The 21,385-nt window shown below is 34.9% G+C and overlaps 1 protein-coding gene across 1 annotated transcript in view; it reads left to right on the forward strand.

Annotated features, from left to right (window-relative positions):
* Positions 1 to 21,385, forward strand: part of RSRC1 (arginine and serine rich coiled-coil 1) — a 380,198-nt gene that overhangs the window by 208 nt on the left and 358,605 nt on the right. Inside the window, exons 2-3 of the mRNA XM_058556451.1 lie at positions 7,754 to 7,956; positions 8,452 to 8,577. Coding sequence (XP_058412434.1) covers positions 7,763 to 7,956; positions 8,452 to 8,577 — 320 coding nt within the window. The 5' untranslated portion in view covers positions 7,754 to 7,762. The remainder of the gene's footprint in view (positions 1 to 7,753; positions 7,957 to 8,451; positions 8,578 to 21,385) is intronic.

Consider the following 21,385-nt stretch of genomic DNA (forward strand, 5'->3'; position numbering starts at 1 on the left):
ACTAGCTCTAGGTAGGGTGGAGCGAGAAAGAGGCTGCAAGCTGGTCCGCTCTACCCCACGCACTGCGCTGTCCCTACTTTAGATCCACCTCCTCTTCCAACTCCCCCGACCCTTCCGACCCTTCCGGGTCCACGCTCCCTGAGAGGAGAGTTGGTGCAGGGTAAAACAGACTTTCCTCCGTCAACATATAAATGTACTCGCCTTGAACACCGTTTCCTTGACTTCAGGACTTTTGGCCTTATGGTCATAGACCAAGAGCATATGGCTACCCTTAAACTTTGGCAAGAGGTTATAATACACTCTTATGCATGTTGCCTGCTCTTGATTTCAGGTCAACCTTAACATAATTTCTCTCTCAGAGATTATGTATCTTCAAATGCACACTAGAAGCCTGAAAAATATATATATATGAAATATATATTTTTTGCATTTTCCGAATTAGCAGTAACCTATTTGTGTTTCAGCTAATTAAAAACTAGGTAGTTAAAGAAATTCAGATATCTTGTGTTGTCAAAGTATTCAAATTGTCATCTTTGAATTTACAAGTAGGAGCTCTAAGTGAAGGAGATACGCAGAGTTCTCAAGTTTACGGGACTGGACCGGATATGAGAGGTGCAACCTTGTGGGGAAACTGGCTGTCCTTTGAGAGCCCCTCCAGCCTTAGAGTCTATAAATATTCACTTTCTTTGCAGACAAAGGAGATTTCCTCCTAAGTGGTAGCATTGTATTACTGTATGTTCTTCTATAAGAGGGCTAAAAATGTTTGAAACGGAAAAAGATAGACAGCTGGCACCTGTTAATTCACCTTACCAACTGAGACCGATTTCAGCGGAGAGTTGTTAGGAGTTGGAAAACCTCTGTAATAAGATTGTTATAGTAGATGTACAGATATGTTTTCTGCTTTTGTTTTCAAACCACTGGGGAAAAATTCCTATGACTGATAAAGAGAGAGATGCCACCCTGCAAATTTTTAGTTGTGATGGGAGGAGTGTTTTGACAATTCTCTTATCTCTTTTGAGTTTTGCTTTGTTGTGCTCCTGAAGCTAGAATTTTCCCTCTGTTCTTTTACTGCGTTTGTATGGTTCTCTACTTGTTTGTGGATTTCTTCTTATGCTAACTGGTGTTAACCCCATTTTTACTTTTCTCTTCTTCTTTGAGGTGGATTTTCCATTGAAATGACTATTTTTCTGTTGTTTTTTTTTTGGTTATGTATCCAAGATCAAAAAGATTGTAGTTTTGGGCCGGCCCCGTGGCTTAGCGGTTAAGTGCGTACGCTCCGCTACTGGCGACCCGGGTTCGGATCCCGCGCACGCACCGCCGTACCGCTTCTCCGGCCATGGTGAGGCCGCGTCCCACATACGTCAACTAGAAGGATGTGCAGCTATGACATACAACTATCTACTGGGGCTTTGGGGGGAAAATAAATAAATAAATAAAATCTTTAAAAAAAAAAGATTATAGTTTAATATACTAATGAATGAATAGTGGAGAAATATAAACTGTCATGTTCCTAGGAATCTTTATTGTCTCTAACAACCTGTTTTCCGAAAGATAACTGCTTCCTGTACCTGCATTAGTAACTGGACAAAAGAACTACTCATGAATGCCTTTCGGCTCTCTTTTGAATGACCACATCTTGGCTCCACATCTTCAATCAGTCACCTAAACTTTACAATAAGATGTTTTTGTAAACTCATGTCCTACTGTAGTCATTACCTGTCATGGCTTCAATTCTGTAGTGGGAGTAGTTAGTTGGGTGAGGTTTGCAACTATGAGACTAAACCAGGATGTACTTGAGACTAGAGAGAGAACAGAAAACCAAGAGCTGTAGGAGTTCTGTCTCTGTGTTGCCTTTTCTGCTGACAGATAGATTGAAAAATTGTTAGCTTGTGGGACTCCTAAAAATCTGTGCTCAATTCATCATTGTCCTTATCAGAAAGAGCTATTAATGTGTTTTTGCATGCATTGCACCTTACCAATTGAGTTAAATATAAAGAGTTCTTCCTTACTAGGATTGTGTTATATAAATTGACCATCATGACTTGAATGAGCAAGTAATTCAATTGTATGCTAGTGACATGGAAATCCAGAGGTAAGTAGATGTCTAGGGTGGTGAGTAGGAATTCAGTACCTGTCGCTGAGAGAGAAGACAATGTTTGGATCTACCTCTGATTTGCTCTTAGTGTCCACATCCTTTTCTGAATAAATATTTGAAGTTAGCTGTAATAAAGAAATCTGGTGACTTTTTACTTTCTCTTATTAGATTAATTATACTTCAATGTAATTTTTCTGAAATGTAACTTACTTGAAAAAATATTTATAGTTTTATGACAGTGGTTATTCAACATTTTTTTACTTGATTCTTCTAAGGAAGGATTTTGTATCTTCCATTAACTTTTCTTGGTTAAATGTAGTCATTCTTCTATTGTGAATGAATTCTTTGGTTGGAATTAAAACAGAATAGTTTATACCCACCTCCCATTCTCTCTTTTTTGGTCACCAACAAGATACATTCTTAGATGTGTCTCATTTTCGTTTATTTCTACTTCTTTATGCCTTGCATCAGGACGTAATAAGTTGGACAAGAATGGAGAATGGAAATGACTGTAGGTACTGTAGTGCAGTGGTTCTCAAATGTTTTAGTTTTGGGATCCCTTTACACTCTTAGAAATTATTGAGGACCCCGAGAACTTTTATCCGTTTGGACTGTATCTATAAATATTGCCTTACTAGTAATTAAAACAAAGTTTTAAAATATTCCTTTATTAATCCACTTAAAAACAATAATAAACCCATTACATGGTAATATATTTGATATGAAGAATAACTATATTTTCCAAAATAAAACAAACTTAGAAAAATGGCATTCTTTTCCATTTTTGCAAATCTCTAATGTCTGGCTTAATAGAAGACAGTTGTGTTCTTTTATATCTGCTTCTGCGTTCAATCTGTTGTGAGCACTTGTTTTGATTGAAGTATATGAAGAGAATCAGGATTCACACAGATATGGTGTTGGAAAAAGTAGTATTTTTATAGCCTTCTCAGATAATAACTTCTTTGATACTACACCACAACTTGACAAGTAGTAGTTTCTTAAAGGTTGGTTTCAATGTGGTATTTGAAACCATATCGATGATCTTTTCATACTCTATTTCATTAAAATCTATTAGTCTGTCTTAAAACTATGAAAGGATTTTTTACTCGTGTGTGATTCTGTGGCATCATGCATTGGCCTATTGGAAAATACTGGTTCACTGAGTTATGAATACTTTCCAAATGTTGACACCCTTAATTATATAATATAAAAAAAAAATTCCCATTTGTTAATATCACCACTGATCTCATCAGAGAAATCTTTAAGTACTGGGAAGCTGTCAGTCTCATGGTAGTGGATACAAGTTATCCAAAAATTCTAATTTTTGCTTGAGAGCTTAAATTTTATCATTGGCAACATATAATGTCAGTTTTCCTTGACGTGAAAGACTCCATTCATTTGTGAGAAAATGTCTGTCAAATACCCAAGTGCGAATAATCATAGTTCTTTAAAATAAAAATAGTTTCATGATAAAAGCACTAGTTCAACATGCAATTCAGTTGCACAAATGCTTTTTCTCAAGATAACCATCATCCTTCAGTATGTAGCAGCAGTTATGTGTATTTCCATTTCATCACACAGAATATTAAAAAGATGTGTGCTCGAGTTGAAATTTAATAAAATTAATACTTTTTTTTGCTGCTTTATCAAAGACATTCTTACGTGAAACTGCCTTTTTTTTGTTTTTTAAACTGTGTGTTGCAGTGAAGAATGCAATGACTACTAGTACAGTTTGGTGCCATTGCCTTGATTCTTGTTAAGGCACCATAAGTTTTGCCTGCTAGTCCTTTTATATCATCAGTGCAAAAGTCAACACAGTGAAAAAGGTAAATCATGTTTTGGTACTATAATGAAAATAGTTTTGGCTTGGATCCCCTGAAAGGGTCTTAGGGACACCCAGGGATCTACAGACCCCATTTTGAGAACTGCCATTATACTAGAATGTAAGCTCCTTGAGAGCAGGGCAAGGACTTTTGTCTCTTGTTCACTCATATATCCCTTATATCTAGGCTTGTTGTCATCCTAAGACTTTTTGCCTATCTCTAGTGTTAGATCACTTATTTTCTGAATCTGGGTCATCTTTGTTGGTTTACTTTCTTTTTAGTGAAGCTCATCCTCCAGTAGCTTCCTAAAAAAGGGTGAGTGTGAGGTATAATTTTGAGACTCCATATCCGAAAATGTCTTTATTCTGATCTCATATTAGATCAATGATTGGGCTGGAGGTAGATTTTTAGGTTGAAAATCATTTTCACTTAGAATTTTGAAGGCAAGTCTCCATTGTTTTCTATGTTACTTTTGAGAAGCCCCTATGCCTTTTATTGTGATTCCCCCATTTTTTTCTCTTTAGAAGTTTCTGGGATCTTCTGTGCAGTCACGCATTGCTTAACAATGGGGACATGTTCTGAGAAATGCGTTGTTAGGTGATTTCGTCCTTGTGTGAACATCATAGAGTATACTTACACAGACCTAGATGGTATAGCCTACTCCACACCTAGGCTGTATGGTACTAATCTTATAGGACCACCGTCGTATATGCCGTCTGTTCTTGACTGAAATGTCGTTATGATGCCCATGACTGTATATTCCTAATATCTGAATTTTTATGACCTATGTCTGGTGTATGTCTTTTTTTAAATTCATTGTCCCAGAGACTTAGAGCAGTTCATGTCTTTCAATTCTAGAAATTATTTTGAATTATTCTTTGGGTATTTTTCTTCATCTCTTTTCTCTGTACTTTGTTTATGGAATGCATATTAATTGGATATTGGACTTCCTGGACTGATCCTCTTTTTTCCTCCTATTTTTTATCTTTCTCTTTCTACTTTCTTTGAGTCCTTTGACTTTATCTTCTAACTCTGTTGTATTTTTTATAAATTATCGTTTGTTTAAATTTCAATCTTTCTCTCCTGTTCTATGGATGTTCCTCCTATTCTTGTTTATTGGATCATCATCTTGTGTGTTTCTGAGGATATTAACTGTGATTTTTTTTTTTCCTTGAAATTGTCTTCTGCATGTTTCTGGTTTACTATGAGTTGCTTTTTTTCTTTTTCTTTTGGTTTCTGCCTATTATGATGAAGCCTTTCATCATATGATTGGTTATCTTTTGTTGTATAATCACTAAAAAGTTAACAGAAGAAAAGTTTACAGAAAAAAGTTTACTGTGTTTAAGGTTTGGGCCTGTTAACTAATGGCCTAGGTTATAGGGTGTTTGGGTGAGGGCCTGGCCTTTTTTCCTGGGGACCTTCAAATGCTTACATGTCTTTTTTCAGGTACTATTCAGTTTTTGCAAATAAGCCTCCACTCCCGGAATTCTTGGATCAAAGCGTGCAGAGGGCTACAGTATTTACCATTAGATTGTAGACTTTCACTTAATCCCTTTAACTTTCAGTTTGACAACTCTCTGCCCTCTTTTACTGTGCTCTTGGACCTGGTGCTTCATTGTTTTGTCATTTTACCAAAGTGTACCACCTCTCCTGTTGGGATTGGGGAAGCTTAGTTACCTTTCTGTGTTGGATGGAGGAGGGACCTGGGAGATTACTTCTTTTGCAGGCTTTCAACCAGTTCCCTTGTTTTTTAGTTCTATGCCTCATTGTGCCTACTATGGTATCCCGGGTCTCAAATTCCTGATCCTTTCTGATTTTTGTTATGTGGATTGGCTTTTCTCTTGTTGGAATTCGCCGCTGTTGCTTGGTGTTCAGCTTCTTAGCTCTAAATCTTCCATCTGTTTTTCATTTCCTAAAAATTTGTTGACATATCTTGTCTGTTCCTGTTGTTTTCTCTTGTAATTTCTTTATCCTTGTGAATTTATACTTTTTTATCCTTTTACTCTCGTTTTAGTATTTTTTTAACCAGATAATAAGAACATTATAAAAACTAATCTTAATTTAAATGGTTATTTGTGCATGAAAAATTCTTAACTGCTTAAAGGTGAAAACAAGTAAGGAAGAAAAAGCCAGGAAATAAGAAAACTTAGATGATCATTATCACTCAGTTATGCACAAATTCCTTCATAGAAATGCACACACACAGATATGTTATTATATATTATATATAATGGATATTGGGTATGTGTGTGTGTATATATATATGTGAGTAGATATTATATAAACACATTTAAAGATATATGTATATATATCTATAATTTCATAATCATAGTATTTTGAAGCTGGAAATGATCATGGTGATCTTTTGCCCAGTGCAGTTTCATTTTTCAATGAGCAAACTGGCTTAGATATGCTAGTGATTTACTAAAAGTTGCTACAACCAAGTCTTCCCAATGTTGTGTTGAACAGTAAAATGTTAGAAATGTGAACAACTTGGAGGTTGCGAACTATATTTAAAGTCTAATTCTGGCTCTAGATAAGTGGCTAAAAGCTTTAAATTGAGTCCTGACAGTGATTTTCAACTGGTATTGCACTGGATTCAGGGAGGGGATGGCTTACCTGACGATTCTGAAAACAAAGCTGTAATTTAACACGTTGTTTTGTTTATAGTAATGATATTTCAATTTCAAATAAATATTAAAGGAAAATGAGATTTTGTTATGTGATCCATTAACCATTTATCTTAAGCATTACACGGGATGGATCTTGCTTTTATGTAACGTTGAAAGATAGCTGATATCTATTTTATTAAAAAAAATAAGATTGCGTATGAGAATCTAAAGACTAACTTTCAAGTAAGACAAGTAAGCTTCTTATCAGCATTCCTAAATATAAAAGCCTTAAGTTCTATTTTTGTATGTTTTTTCCTTTTGTATACTAGGTATGCATTACTGTAGCCATATAGAAAATAGTTAAAAAAAAGAAAAAAATTACCAAATTTCATCACTTAAATATTATCAATTGTTTTCATTTTTGCTCTTATTCATATGTATATATTTTCTTAAATTGTAGTGTCTGTGGATACAGTTTTAATAATGCTATAATGAATATCTTCATGAATATATCTTTCTTTTAAGAAAAACTTTTCAGATATATTCCTTTAAGTAGAATTGCTTTGTCAAAAAAGCATCAACATTTTTATGACTCTTTAATTAAATTGCTCAATTGCTTTCGGGAAGGTTTATACCACCACTTTATATAAGTTCTAGCAGTATGAAGATTTGACTGACTTCACAATAACCTCATCAACTTTGGTGCCTTAGTTACTATTTCCTCCCCCAAACTTCACAAGTGAAATAATGATAGTTTATTGTTTCAATTTGTACTTGTTGATGACTAGTGAGGTCAAATCTATTTAAAAATTTAGAACTTTCAGTTAGAAAAATGTAACTCTAAAAGATGGTAAAATATCTTTTATCTCTAGGGAATGTGAAAATGAAATTAGGTAGTTGATCTCTAAACCAAATATGTAATTAATGATAAATGCAACTTAAAATATAAGAAAATTGTTATAATGAACTGTCCTCAGGATTGACTCTTTTGAAAGACATTTGAAAAAATTTAGGACAAATTTAAATTGTTCATAAATTGTAAAAAGAATTAATAATCCTAGAAGACTGTACTAGAGCTGTTTCTCATGTCTTGTCAAAAAGCCAGGTATATTTAAAATTTTACTTTAAGACTTTTTAAATTTTTATGAAGTTTTACAAAAATTACTATATTAAATTTCATCCATTGTGCCATTATGTTTGAAATAATTTTCTTTGAATTTAAGCTTGTAGAAATGGGACGCCGGTCATCAGATACTGAAGAAGAAAGCAGAAGCAAGAGAAAAAAGAAACACCGTAGACGGTCATCTTCAAGTAGTTCTTCAGACAGTAGAACATACAGCCGAAAGAAAGGTGGAAGGAAGTCAAGGTCAAAGTCAAGGTCTTGGTCCAGAGATCGTCAGCCTCGCTCACATTCTTATGATAGAAGGTGATTTTTATAATTTTTACTTATACAGTAATGAGAGTAACATTCTTTAGAGTTCGTATGTTTTTGTACTTTTAATTTTTCTAAGTAAAACATTTTTCTTTTAGTAGTTATATATTTATAAGTGTTAAGTCCCAACTCAAAGGTTTTTTTTGACAGGTCCAGCCCATGGGTCTAGTGTCTTCATCCTTTGTCTATTGTTTGTAAACAAGTAGGTATAAACTGGTATAGATCTCATACCATATTATCTGATAATATTTGGAAGGATTGTATACTACTTAAGACTCCCACTGTCTTAATTAGTAGCTGATCCAATCACTCACTTATGAATCAGTCATCTGACTGTTCAAGAGGAATAACATTTTATCTCTATTTGCTTCTAGAAAGGAGTGAGACATAGTGAAAATGAGATGATTCTTTAGAATCTAGATGATGTCTCTCTAATGCCCATAAAATTTTTTTATAGCAATGATACTTTTGATTATATTTTATTTTCAGACGCAGGCATCGATCAAGCAGTAGCTCTTCGTATGGCTCTAGAAGAAAACGAAGTCGAAGCCGTTCAAGGGGGCGAGGGAAATCCTATAGAATTCAGAGGTCTAGGTCAAAAAGCAGAACAAGAAGGTATGCCATGTCAGATATTTATTGCTTTGTAACAAACTATGCCCAAATTTGGTGACCTCAAAGCCACAATCATTTATTTTCTCACAATTTTACAATTGTGACTGAGCTCAGCTGGCAGTTCTGCTAGTCTCATCTGGGGTCACTGATGTGGTTGTAGTTATCTGATAGCTTGACTGGAACTGGATGGTCCACTGTGGCCTCACTCATATATCTGGCATTGGTGCTAGCTGTTGGCTATTAACTGGGATACCTTAGTTCCTGTGTGGCTTCTCATTCTCCAATAGGCTAGGCTGGGCTTTTTCACATGATGGAGGAAGTATTTCAAGAGGGTAAGAGCAGAAGATGCAAAACCTCTTAAAGTCTAGCCTCAGTTTGTGAATGTTTGTGTCCCCCCTAAATTCATATGTTGAAGCCCCAACCCTCAATGTAACTGTGTTTGGAGATAGGGTCTTTACGGAGGTAATTAAGGTTAAATGAGGTCATAAGGGTGGAGCCCTAACCTAGGAGGGCTGGTGACCTTAGCAGAGGGAGAGAGAGAGCTTTCTCTGTCTTTGAGTGTGCACTCAGAGGAAAGGCCATGTGAGGACACAGTGAAAAGGTGGCCATCTGTAAGCCAGGAAGAGAGCCTTTACCAGGAACCAAATCAGCTAGCATATTGATCTTGGACTTACAGTCTCCAGAACTGTGAGAAATGAATGTCTGTTGTTTAAGCTGCCCAGTTGGTGGCATTTTGTTACAGCGGCCTGAGCAGACTAATAATACACAGTATCACTCCACTTGGGTTTTCTGGCTGTGGTCAGGTGCCAATAATACAGAGAATAGTGCATCTGGAGAGTGTCGTACATTTTGGGCAATTGTAAAAATTATCGCTGCATAGGATGGGGACCATGGTATTGAAGGACTTGATAAAAGTAGGCATTCAGAAGTTATTGAATGTTTTTGAACATAAGAGTATTAGGATAAAAACAGCATTTTAGGAAGATCAGTTTCTTTTCTCTGCTTAGTTCTTCATATTACCATTAGGCTCTTGTTGTGGGAGGGTATTAGCAGCCTGATTTTGTTATCTCAGCATAAAATTTTATAAATGTAGATGAATCTGAAGTTGGATAATAGCAAAGTCCAAATGTTTAGCTTTTCAGTCTTTGAATTATTTGGGCTCAGCCTACTCTGCTTTGTACACACTCCATGTGTAAGCTACTGTGTATCACAAGCCTTTGTTCTCCACACGTCCCTGAGTTGCTAGCTTTATGTCTTTGAGCATGCTCTTTCTTCCAGTTTCTTGCATTATCTCTACTTTGAGAAGTCTTCCTACCCTTTACTGTTCAGTTCTACTTAATCTTTATTTCTCTTCTTCCTTAAATCCTTTTTTGATTTTTATCTTTTCACTCCTAAGTCAAATTTAATCCATCGTTTCTCTGACCCACCATCACATGTGGTTCATGACTTGTAACAGTTATGTTATGAATGTTATGCTTTTATTATTCTCACATCTTGTAAATTCTTGCAAGAGGAATCTCTTAGCACCTAGCACAGTGCCTTGCTTAGGAGATATCCCTTGATTGAATGAATGATTAATTAGGGAAATGAAGTTAGGTAGAGAGCTAATTTTTGTAGCAAAGAAAAGTTTTATTGTTTTATTGATTTGTGAAAGGAAAGCTTTGTTTTGAATGCATTGATTTGTCTAAAAAGAGGCTGATTACTAGAAAACAACTTCAATTGAAATTTCCTATCAATGGGAACAGAAATAATTCATGCTTTTATATAGTCTTTTTCAGTTTATAGAATAGTTTCACATATACTGTATCAGTCAATCAGAGTTTGATTAGGAAAGCAGAAGCCACTCAATTCCAAGCATCAGAGTTTTAACACAGAGAATTAAAGGCTTTTATAAGCTTTGGAAGGGCTTGGGGAATTGGGGAAGCTGTCACTGATTACTTCAGCCTGAAGCATGGAAGCTGGTTGTTTTCTCAGAAGCCACTGGAAATTTTAAGAACTCTCTCAGTTTGTAGCACCAGAGTGGCTCGTTCTCAAGAAACTACTCACCTGAAAGATGCATCTCTACCCAAATATCTGCCTACAGCTGCCTCTAGAGGGGAATCTGGAGATGTTAATTTTTTTTCCTTTGCAAGGAAGACCTGAAAAGGAATGGCAGTGAGGTCTAATCAACAACAAACTATCCGGCACGCACACATTTATAATTTGAGTTTTGTAATTCTGTCAGGCTGTCATGCAGGGTAATACCTTCATTTTGTATATGGGGAAACAAATTCAGAGGTTTATTCAAAAGAGCAACTTCTCAGCCTCTTGCGTCGACACTTACTACTCCATTTAACTGCAATAACTAAATAATCTGGAGACACTGAAAAGCCCTCAAGTTTGAGAAAATACATTATCCGTGTGCTGTATACCATATTATTTTGGAAAATATATTTTAGCAATTTATTCTTCAAAATGTTTAAACGAAATGAGTTTCTAGATTAATCTTGGTTTAACAAAGAAATTGAACAACTCATTCCTTGAACAGTTGAGATAACGAAAGCTTTAAATAGAGAAGATGTGAGAAGTAGAGAAATAGTGAGTTTTTCATAGAAAAAGTACCGTACAATACAATTTTAAATCTGAAGGTGTGTTGTAAAGGATCTCTGTGCTTTTTAATAGAAAAGAGTGATTTCAGTCATAGAAAGTCGAATGCTTTCAGAAAACTTGGTTATTACATATGTAAAAAATAATTGAGAGATGAAGCATGTTCTGGGGGATGGCAGGAGGAGGGAAGTCAAATGTGTGAAGTTTGCTGCAGTTTCCATGGATAAGTTATGGAGTAATGAGGTGGTTATGCTATCTAATATAATCTTTATGTTCTTCTCAAGGTACTCAAGTTGTGACATGTATCAAATCACTTCCTTTTGCAACAGTGAGAAACCTACTCCTTTTACCCACAGTATATTTACTTATTTCATCAATTCTAGAATACACAGAAAGTAGTTTCAGAATTGCTGATATACAGCACTGTGAAAAACAAACTTAAAAACTGGAGTTCAGTATTTTCTGGTTCTTTTTATCTTTACTATGAGGGTGTATAGTTCTCCTCCCCACTTCATTACGGTTAGTTTCTTCGAAGAGTTAGGTTCATTTGTTTCTGTTTATATTTCATTTTAAGTTTTTTATCCCCCTAAATTTTAAAATTTTGTTTACTTATTTGTCTCCCCCTTTTTTTAGTGTGTAAAACATTAGTATGGTTCCAAAAGATAGCACTATATTAAAAGATGAACTTAGAGAAATATCACTCCCCTTCTCTCTTCTTCCTAACCACCCGCTAGGTTGCTAATCCTGTTAGTTTGTGTTTAGCTTTCCTCTGTTTTTTTTTTTTGATGAGGAAGGTCAGCCCTGAGCTAACTTCTGATGCCAATCCTCCTCTTTTTGCTGAGGAAGACCTGCCCTGGGCTAACATCCATGCCCATCTTCCTCTACTTTATATGGGATGCCGCCACAGCATGGCTTGACAAGTGGTGCGTCGGTGCACGCCCGGGGATCCCAACCGGCGAACCCTCGGGCTGCTGAAGCGGAGCACGCGCACTTAACTGCTGCGCCACCAGGCCTGCCCCTCCTCTGTTTCTTTTTAAACAAAGTAGTAGTTATATCCATGGCACACTGCAGATACTTCGTTTGCTTTTTCTGTTTACTAATATATCTTGGAAATTGCTGTATATAAATTAATAGTAATTGTATTCATTTTTTATAGTTGCTTAGTACTTTATTGTGTGGATGTATCATAATTTGTTTTAGCCAGTCCCTTAGGTATGGGCATTAAGGACACCACCAGTATTTTGCAGTTACTAAAAAGCTGCCATGAATAACCTTGTGCATGAGTATTTTTGTATTGTTGGAGGTATATCTTCAGGGGAGTCTCCTAGAAGTGGGATTACTGAATCAAAAGGTAAATAAGTTTGTTGTTTTGTTAGAAATTGCCAGATTCCTGTCAGTAACATATGAGAGTCCTGTTTCCTCACAGCCTCACCGACAGAATGTGTTGTCATTTTTAAATGTTTGCCAATCTGATGAGAAAGGGTATTTTAGTGTAGTTTTAGTTTTCATCTCTGTTTATCATAAGTGAGGTTGGACATCTTTTCATATGTTCATGGGCCGTTTTTCTCTCTTTTCTGTGTGTGAATTTTCTCTTCATGTCTTTTGGGTTTTTGGTCTTTTTTTCTTCAGTTTTTAAGAGTCACTTACCAGATATATTAGCCCTTTAGCTGTGATACATATGGCAAATATTTTTTCCCAGTTTTTCAGTTGTCTTTTGACTTTGTTTATGGTATTATTGGCCATGCAAAAGTATTTTTCTTATATGTGGTCAAATTTATCACTCATTTCTTTCATCTCATCTTTCCTTATATTCAGATCATAGAGAAATTCTTTCCTTACATCCAGATATAGAGGAATTCATATTTTTTTCTAGTACACTTGTTTGCTTCCCTTTTTACATTTAGATCTTTTATATATTTGGATTTATTCTCACCTATGGTATGAGGTATGGATTTCTTTCTTTCTTTTTCCAGTTGGCTGTTGTCACATCACCATTTGTTAAAAAGTCCATCTTTGCCCCAGTGATTTGTAATTCCCCTTTTGTAATATACTAAATTCCATTAGTACTTGGGTCTTTTCCATGACTTTATACATATTCCAGTGGTCTGCTTGTCTGTTTATGCACCAGTACCACACTTATAATTACAGAAACTTTATAGTATATATATATATATATATATACTTTGGTGAGGTGTATATATATATATATGTGTATATATATATATATATGTATATATATGTATATATATGTATATATACATATATATATATTTTGGTGAGGAAGATTAGCCCTGAGCTAACATCTGTGGCCAATCCTCCTCTTTTTGCTGAGGAAGATTGGCCCTGGGCTAACATCTGTGCCCATCTTTCTCTACTTTATATGTGGGACACCTGCCACAGCATGGCTTGATAAGTGGTGTGTAGGTCTGCACCTGGGATCCAAACCTGTGAACCCCGGGCCCGAGAAGCAGAGTGCATGAACTTAACCACTATGAAACTGGGTCAGCCCCTATAGTATATTTTAATGTTGGGTAGGGCTCATTCCTCCTTTTCTTTTTCAATGTTTTCTTGGCTATTCTTTTATTTTATTTTATTTTTTTTATTTCATTGAGGTCATATTGGCTTTCTTGGCTGTTCTTTTCATTTGAACTTTATTTTTTTCATATAAACTTTGGTATTAACTCATTTAAGTCCATTAAAAAAGCTTGTTGGCGGGGCCGGCCCGGTGGCGCAAGCGGTTAAGTGCGCGCGCTCCGCTGCGGCGGCCCGGGGTTCGCTGGTTCGGATCCCGGGCGCGCACCGACGCACTGCTTGGCAAGCCATGCTGTGGCGGCGTCCCATATAAAGTGGAGGAAGATGGGCACAGATGTTAGCCCAGGGCCGTCTTCCTCAGCAAAAAAAGAGGAGGATTGGCGGATGTTAGCACAGGGCTGATCTCCTCACAAAAAAAAAAAAAAAAGCTTGTTGGCGTTTTTATTAGAATTTTATTAAACTTATAAATTAAGGAGAACTGATGTCTTTTTCATGTTGAGTTGTTCTAAGAGCAAAGGGATGGTTTCTCATTTGTTCTAGTCTAGTTTTTTTGTGATTCAGGAGTGTTTTAAAGTTTTCCTCATATAAATTTTGCTCGCTTCTTGCTAACTTTATTCCAAAGTATTTTAGCTTCTTTACTGCTATTATAAATGAAGTTTTTCCTACCATTATAATATCTACATAGTTATTGTTTCTGTACACGAAGTCTACAGAATTCTATGTTTATTTTTTTCCAGCTTTCTTAAGATATAATTGACATATAACATTGTGTAAGTTTAAGGTGTACAATGTGTTGTAAGTTTAAGGTGTACAATGTGTTGATTTGATTCACTTACATACTGCAAAATGATTACCACCATACCCTTAGCTAACCTTCATCACATTGCATAATCACCATTTCTTTTTTGTGGTGAAAACATTTGAGATCCCTCTTAGAAACTTTCAGGTATATAATACAATATTATTAACTATAGCATCATGTTGTACATTTGATTCTCAGAACTTATTGATCATGTAACTGGAAGTTTGAACTCTTTGACTAACCCCTCCACATTTTCTCCACCCCACAGCCCCTGGTAAACACCACCATTTTAGTCTCTGTTTCTGAGTTGGGCTTTTTTAGATCCCAGATAGAGGTGAGATCGTACAGTATCTGTCTTTCTCTGTCTGACTTATTTCACTTAGTGTAATGTCTTCAGGGTCTGTGCGTGTTGTCACAAATGGCAGGATTTCCTTCTTTTTGATGGCTGAATAATATTCTATTTTATATGTATATGTCACATCTTCTTTATCCATTCCTCCATTGATGAACACTTTGGTTGTTTCCATATCTTGACTGTTGTGAATAATGCTGCATTGAACATGGGAGTGCAGATATCTCTTTGAGATCCTGTTTTCATTTCCTTTGAATATATAGCTAGAAGTGGGGTTCCCTTTTCGTCACATTGCCAACACTTGTTATCTCTTGTCTTTTTGATGATAGCCATTCTGAGATGTGAGGTGATATCTCATTGTGGTTTTGATTTGCGTTTCCCTCAGGATTAGTGATGTTGATTATCTTTTCATGTACCTGTTGGCCATTTTTATGTATTCTTTGGAAAAATGTGTATTCAGATCCTCTGCTTATTTTTTAATTGTATTGTTTATTTTGTGCTGTTGAGTTGTATGAGTTCTTTATATATTTTGGATTTTAACCTCTTATTAGATATATGATTTGCAAATATTTTCTGTTATTCCGTAGGTTGCCATTTCATTTTTTTGATGGTTTGCTTTGCTGTACAGAAGCTTTGTAGTTTGATATAGTCTTATTTGTTGAGTTTTGCTTTTGTTGCCTTTGCTTTTGGTGTCAAATCCTAAAAATCAGTGTCAAGACTGATGTCAAGGAGCTTACCCCCTATGTTTTTCTAGGAGTTTTATGGTTTCAGGTCTTATGTTGTCTTTAACCCATTTTGAGTTGGTTTTTGTGTATGGTGCAAGATGGTGGTCCAGTTCCATTCTTTTGCATGTGACTGTCCAGTTTTCTCAGCACCATTGTGTTGAAGAGATTATCCTTTCCCCACTGTATGTTCTTGGCTCCTTGGTTGTATATTAATTGACTATATACGTGTGGGTTTATTTCTGGGCTTTCTGTTCTGTTCCACTGATCTGTGTGTCTGTTTTTATGCCAGTACCATACAGTTTTGATGACTGTAGCTTTGTACTATTGTTTGAAATCAGCAAGCATGATGCCTCCAACTTGGATCTTCTTTTTCAAGATTGCTTTGGTTCTTTGGGATCTTTTGTGGTTCCATACAAATTTTAGGATTGTTTGTTCTATTTCTGTGAAAAATGCCATTGGAATTTTGATAGGGATTGCATTGATTCTGTAGATTACTTTGGGTAGTATGGGTTATGTTAATTTTATCTCCTGCTACCTTACTCAATTCTTTTATTGTTTGAATTAGTTTTAGCATTTTCCTCTAGGATTTATCAGATATACTATGGTATCGTCTGCAAATAGAAATAGTTTTACGTCTTTTCCAATTATTATTCTTCCGTTTGCTTTCTTTTATCTAGTTGCATTGGCTTTTATCTCTAGTAAAATATTGGATAGCTGTGGAGATGATATACATCCTTGTCTTTTTTCTGATTTTAGTGTAAATGCCTCTAGTGTTTCCCCATTAAGAAATATGCTGGCTCTAGGGCTAAAGTGTATACATTTTGTCATGTTATGAAAGGGTCTATCACTTCTTATTTTTTTTTGTCATGAATGGATATTGAATTCTGTTGAGGGCTATTTCATCATCTTTGGATATAATCATACGTCTTTTTTTCCCTTAGATCTATTAAGGAACTAATCTTGCATTTCTGGAATAAATCTCCTAGTGTATTATTTTCTTAAGGTAGTGTGGGATTCTGTTCACTAATGTTTTAATGTAGTACTTTACATTGATATTCATATGTGATATTGGTCTATCATTTTCCTTTTTTGTACCGTGTTTATCAAATTTAAGTATTATTGTTATCCTTGCTTTATAAAAAGAATTGAGAAGTTTTCCTTCATTTTTAATGCTGTGGAATGATTTGTGGAGCATTGGGACTATCTGGTCTTTGAAGTTTTGGTAGATTTGTGAAACCATCTGGTTTCATTTTTTGTCAAATGGTTCGTTGATAACTTTCTTTATTTCTTCAACAGAAGTTGGTCAGTTTAAACTTTATATTTCTTACAGGGTTAATTTTGATAAATTGTATTTTTCTAGTATATTATCCATTTCATCTATATTTTGAAAATTATTTGCCTAGAAGTCTGCAAAGTAGACTCTGATGATTTAGAATTTAATTTTCTTCTGTTTCAATGCTTGTTTTTGTCTTGTCATTTGTTATTTTGTATTTGTGCTTTCTCTTTTATTTGATAGCTAGTGAATTGTCTATTTTTGTTATTTTTTTAAAAATTGATTTTGATTTATTATTTAGATCTTCTGTTTCTCTATTATCTACCTTTTAATTCCTGCTTTTATCCTTATTTCATGCTTTGTGCTTTGTTTTGGTTTACTTTGTTATTCTTTTTCTAGTCTTTTTTTTTTTTTTTTTTGTGAGGAAGATCAGCCCTGAGCTAACATCCATGCCAATCCTTCTCTTTTTGCTGAGGGGGCCTGGCCTTGAGCTAACATCCATGCCATTTTCCTCCACTTTATGTGGGATGCCGCCACAACATGGCCTGACAAGCGGTGCGTCGGTGCATGCCCGGGATCCCAACCCCGGGCTGCCAGCAGCAGAGCACGGACACTTAACCTCTATGCCACGGGGCCAGCCCCATCTTTTTCTAGTCTTTTGAGCTGCGAATTTTTATTTGTGCTTCATTTCTATTGATAAAAATATTTAAGGCTATGAATTTTCCTCTAATAACTTTCAAATATGTCTCATACATTTTTTCCAACATATTTTTATGAAAAACTTCGAGCATACAGCAAAATTGGAAGAAATTTACAGTGAATACTCAAATATCTACCACTTAGATATTACTATTAACGTTTTACTTACTTCATCACATCCATCTATCTATCCATTTATCTCTTCCTCTCTCTATCCATTAATTAATTCATCCTAATTTTTGGATACATTTCCAGTTGCAGACATCAGTAGGCTTTCCCCCTTAAATACTTCAGCATACTAATCACTAAGTAGAGTTCAGTATTCCTTTACAAATTTTTTCTTTTGAAAACAAAAAGTTTGAAATTTTTTTCCTTTGAGGCAAAATTTATGTGCATTGAAACACACAAGTTCTAAGCATGTGCTCGCTGAGTTTTGACAAATGCATACACCTGTCAAGATGTAGAACGTTACTGTTGCCCCAGAAAGTTCCCTCACAACCGTTGCCGGTAAATTCCTGTTTATATTCTCACAGGCAACCACTGGTTTGATTTTTCTCTGCCATAGATTAGTTTTCATAAGAGTGTTACAGATTTTTATTCAGCATTCTACTTTTGAGATTCATCTGTGTTATTGTAGTAATGTATGTTAGTAGTATATTCCTTTTTATTGTTGAATAGTTTTCTCTTATATGGATGTATCACTTTTTTTCTAGAATTTTATGTAAATGTAATCATATAGTAATATTTTGCATGTGGCTTCTTATTGTTATCATAACGCTTTGATCTGGTCATCACTACTTTGTTCCTTTTTATTGCTAAATAGTGAGTAACATAGTTTGTTTATCTATTTTCCTGTTTATGGACTCCCAGGCTATTTCTGTGTTTGGCTATTATGAATAAAGCTGCTATAAACATTTCTTTTTCAAGACTTTTTGTGGATTTCTATATTCATTTCTCCTAAGTAAATGTCTAGTAGAGGAAATTCTGGGTCATAGGGTAGGTATCTGTTTTAGTTTTATAAGAAATAGTCAAATAGTTTTTCAAATGGTTTTCCATGGCTGTATCGTTTTATATTCCCACCAACCATGTTTATGAGTTCCAGTTACCAACAAACTCATCAACACTTCGTGGTGTTAGCCTTTTTAATTTTAGCCAAAGTGATGGGCTTGTAATGGCATCTTATGGTTTTAATTTGTATTTATGGTTTTAGCTTTTATGTTTATGTCTATGATGCATTCAAATTAATTTTTTTATTGTCGTAAAAAACACATAAACTATAATTTTTAACAGTTTTTCAGTATACATTTCAGTGTTGTTAACTATATACACATTGTTTTACAACTGATCTCTAGAACTTTTTCATCTTTCATGACTGAAACTCTATACCCATGGAACAATAACTCACATTTTCGCCTTCCTCCCATCTCCTAGCAATCACCATTCTACTTTCTGTTTCTATGAGTTTTATTGCTTTAGACAACTCATATGTAAATAGAATAAATAGAATAATGCAGTGTTTGTCTTTTTTGATTTGCTTATTTCATTTAGCATAATGTCCCAAGTTTTATCCATGTTGTGGCATATGACAGGATTTCCTTCTTTTTCTTTATTCAAATCCACCAATCGACTTTTAAGTTGCTTCCACATCTTGGATATAGTGAATAATGCTACAATGAACACAAGTGTGCAAATATCTCTTAAAGATCCTGTTTTCACTTCTTTTTGGATATCCAGAAGTGGGATTGCTGAATCATATGATAGTTCTATTTTTAATTTTTTGAGGAATCTCCATACTGTTTTCCATAGCAACTGCACCCATTTACAGTCCTACCAGCAGTGCATAAGGGTTCCAATTTCTCCACATCCTCACCAATGCTTGCTAACTTTTTTTTTTGATAGTGGCCATCCTAACAGGTGTGAGGTGATATCTCTTGGTTTTGATTTGCATTTCGCTGATGATTTAGTAATGTTGAGATTCTTTTCATATGCCTGTTGGCCATTTATATGTCTTCTTTAGAGAAATGTTTATTTGAGTCTTTTGACCAATTTTTAATCTGATTTTTTTTTGTTAATGAATTGTAGGAATTTTTTTTATATGTTCTGGATATTAACCCCTTATCTGATGTATAGTTTGCAAATATTTTCTCCTGTTTGATAGATTGTCTTTTCACTCTGTTGATTTTTTTTCCTTTCCAGCACAGAAGTTTTGAAGTCTGTTGTAGTCCCATTTGTCTATTTTTGCTTTTTGTTACCTGTGCTTTTGGTGTCATATGCAAGAAATCATTGCCCATTCCAATATCACAAAGCTCTTCCCGTATGTTTTCCCCTAGGAGTTTTATAGTTTTAGGTCTTATGTTTAGGTCTTTAATCCATTTTGAGTTAATTTTTATATGTGGTGTAAAATAAGGGTCCATCTTCATTTTTTGCATGTGGATATCCAGTTTTCCCAACATTTATTGAAAAGACTTATTTCCTTCTTGTGTAGTCTTGTTACCATTGTCATTACCATTGTAAGATCATTTGACCATATACATGAGGGTTTATTTCTGGGCTCTCTATTCTGGTCCATATGCCTGTCTGTGTGCCAATATCATACTGTTTTGATTACTGTAACTTTGTAATATATTTTGAAATCAGGAAGTTTGAGGCCTTCAGCTTTGTTCTTTCTCAAGATTGTTTTGGCTCTTTGGGGTCCTTTGAGATTCCATATCAATTAAACATTTTTTTTTCTATTTCTGCAAAAAATGCCATTCAAATTTTGGTAGGGATTGCATTGAATCTGTAGATAGCTTTGATAGTAGGGAAATTTTAACAATATTAAGTCTTGCCAAGCCATGAACATGGATGTCTTTCCATTTATTTGTGTCATATTTAATTTCTTTCAACAGTGTTTTGTAGTTTACAGTATATAATACTTTTGCTTCTTTGGTTAAGTTTATTCCTAAGCCTTTTGTTCTTTTTAATGCTATCATAAGTGGGATTGTTTTCTTAATTTCCTTTTTGGATTGTTCATTGTTAGTTGATAGAAATGCAACAGAGTTTTGAGTGTTGATTTTGTAACCTGTAACTTTATTGAATTTGTTTATTAGATATAACAATTTGTGTGTTATCTTAGGATTTTCTACACATAGATCATATCATCTGTAAACCAGAGGTAATGTTACTTCTTCCTTTCCAATTTGGATGCCTTTTATGTCTTTTTCTTGCCTAATTGTTCTGGCTAGGAATTCCAGGACTGTGTTGAAAAGAAGTGGCAAACCTGGGCATCCTTACCTTCTTCCTGATCTTAGAGGAAAAGCTTTCAGTTTTTCCCTGTTGAGTATGATGTTAGCTCTGGGCCTTTTGTGTATGACCTTTATTATGTTGGGGTACTTTCCTTCTATTCCTGATTTGTTGAGTGCTTTCCAATTTTGTTAAATGATTTTTCCTACATCAATTGAGATGATCATGTAATTTTTGTTCTTCATTCTCTTAATGTAGTATATTACATTTATTGATTTTTGTATATTCAATGATCCTTGCATTCGAGGGATAACTTTTATTTGGTTGTGGTGTATAATTGTTTTAATGCGCTATTGAACTTGTTTTGCTAGTATTTTGTTGAGGTTTTGCATCAATATTCATCGTGGATTTGGTTTGTAGTTTTCTTGTAGTATCTTTGTCTGACTTTGGTGTCAGGATAATAATACTGGCTCATAAAATGAGTTTGGAATTGTTTCCTCCTCTTCAATTTTTTTTTTTTTCTTTTTGTGAGGAAGACTAGCCCTGAGCTAACATCTGTTGCCAATCCTCCTCTTTTTGCTGAGAAAGATTGCCCTGGGCTAACATCTGTGCCCATTTCC

The sequence above is a fragment of the Diceros bicornis genome, chromosome 15 (genome assembly GCF_020826845.1).
Source record: "Diceros bicornis minor isolate mBicDic1 chromosome 15, mDicBic1.mat.cur, whole genome shotgun sequence".
Classification (NCBI taxonomy): Eukaryota; Metazoa; Chordata; class Mammalia; order Perissodactyla; family Rhinocerotidae; genus Diceros; species Diceros bicornis.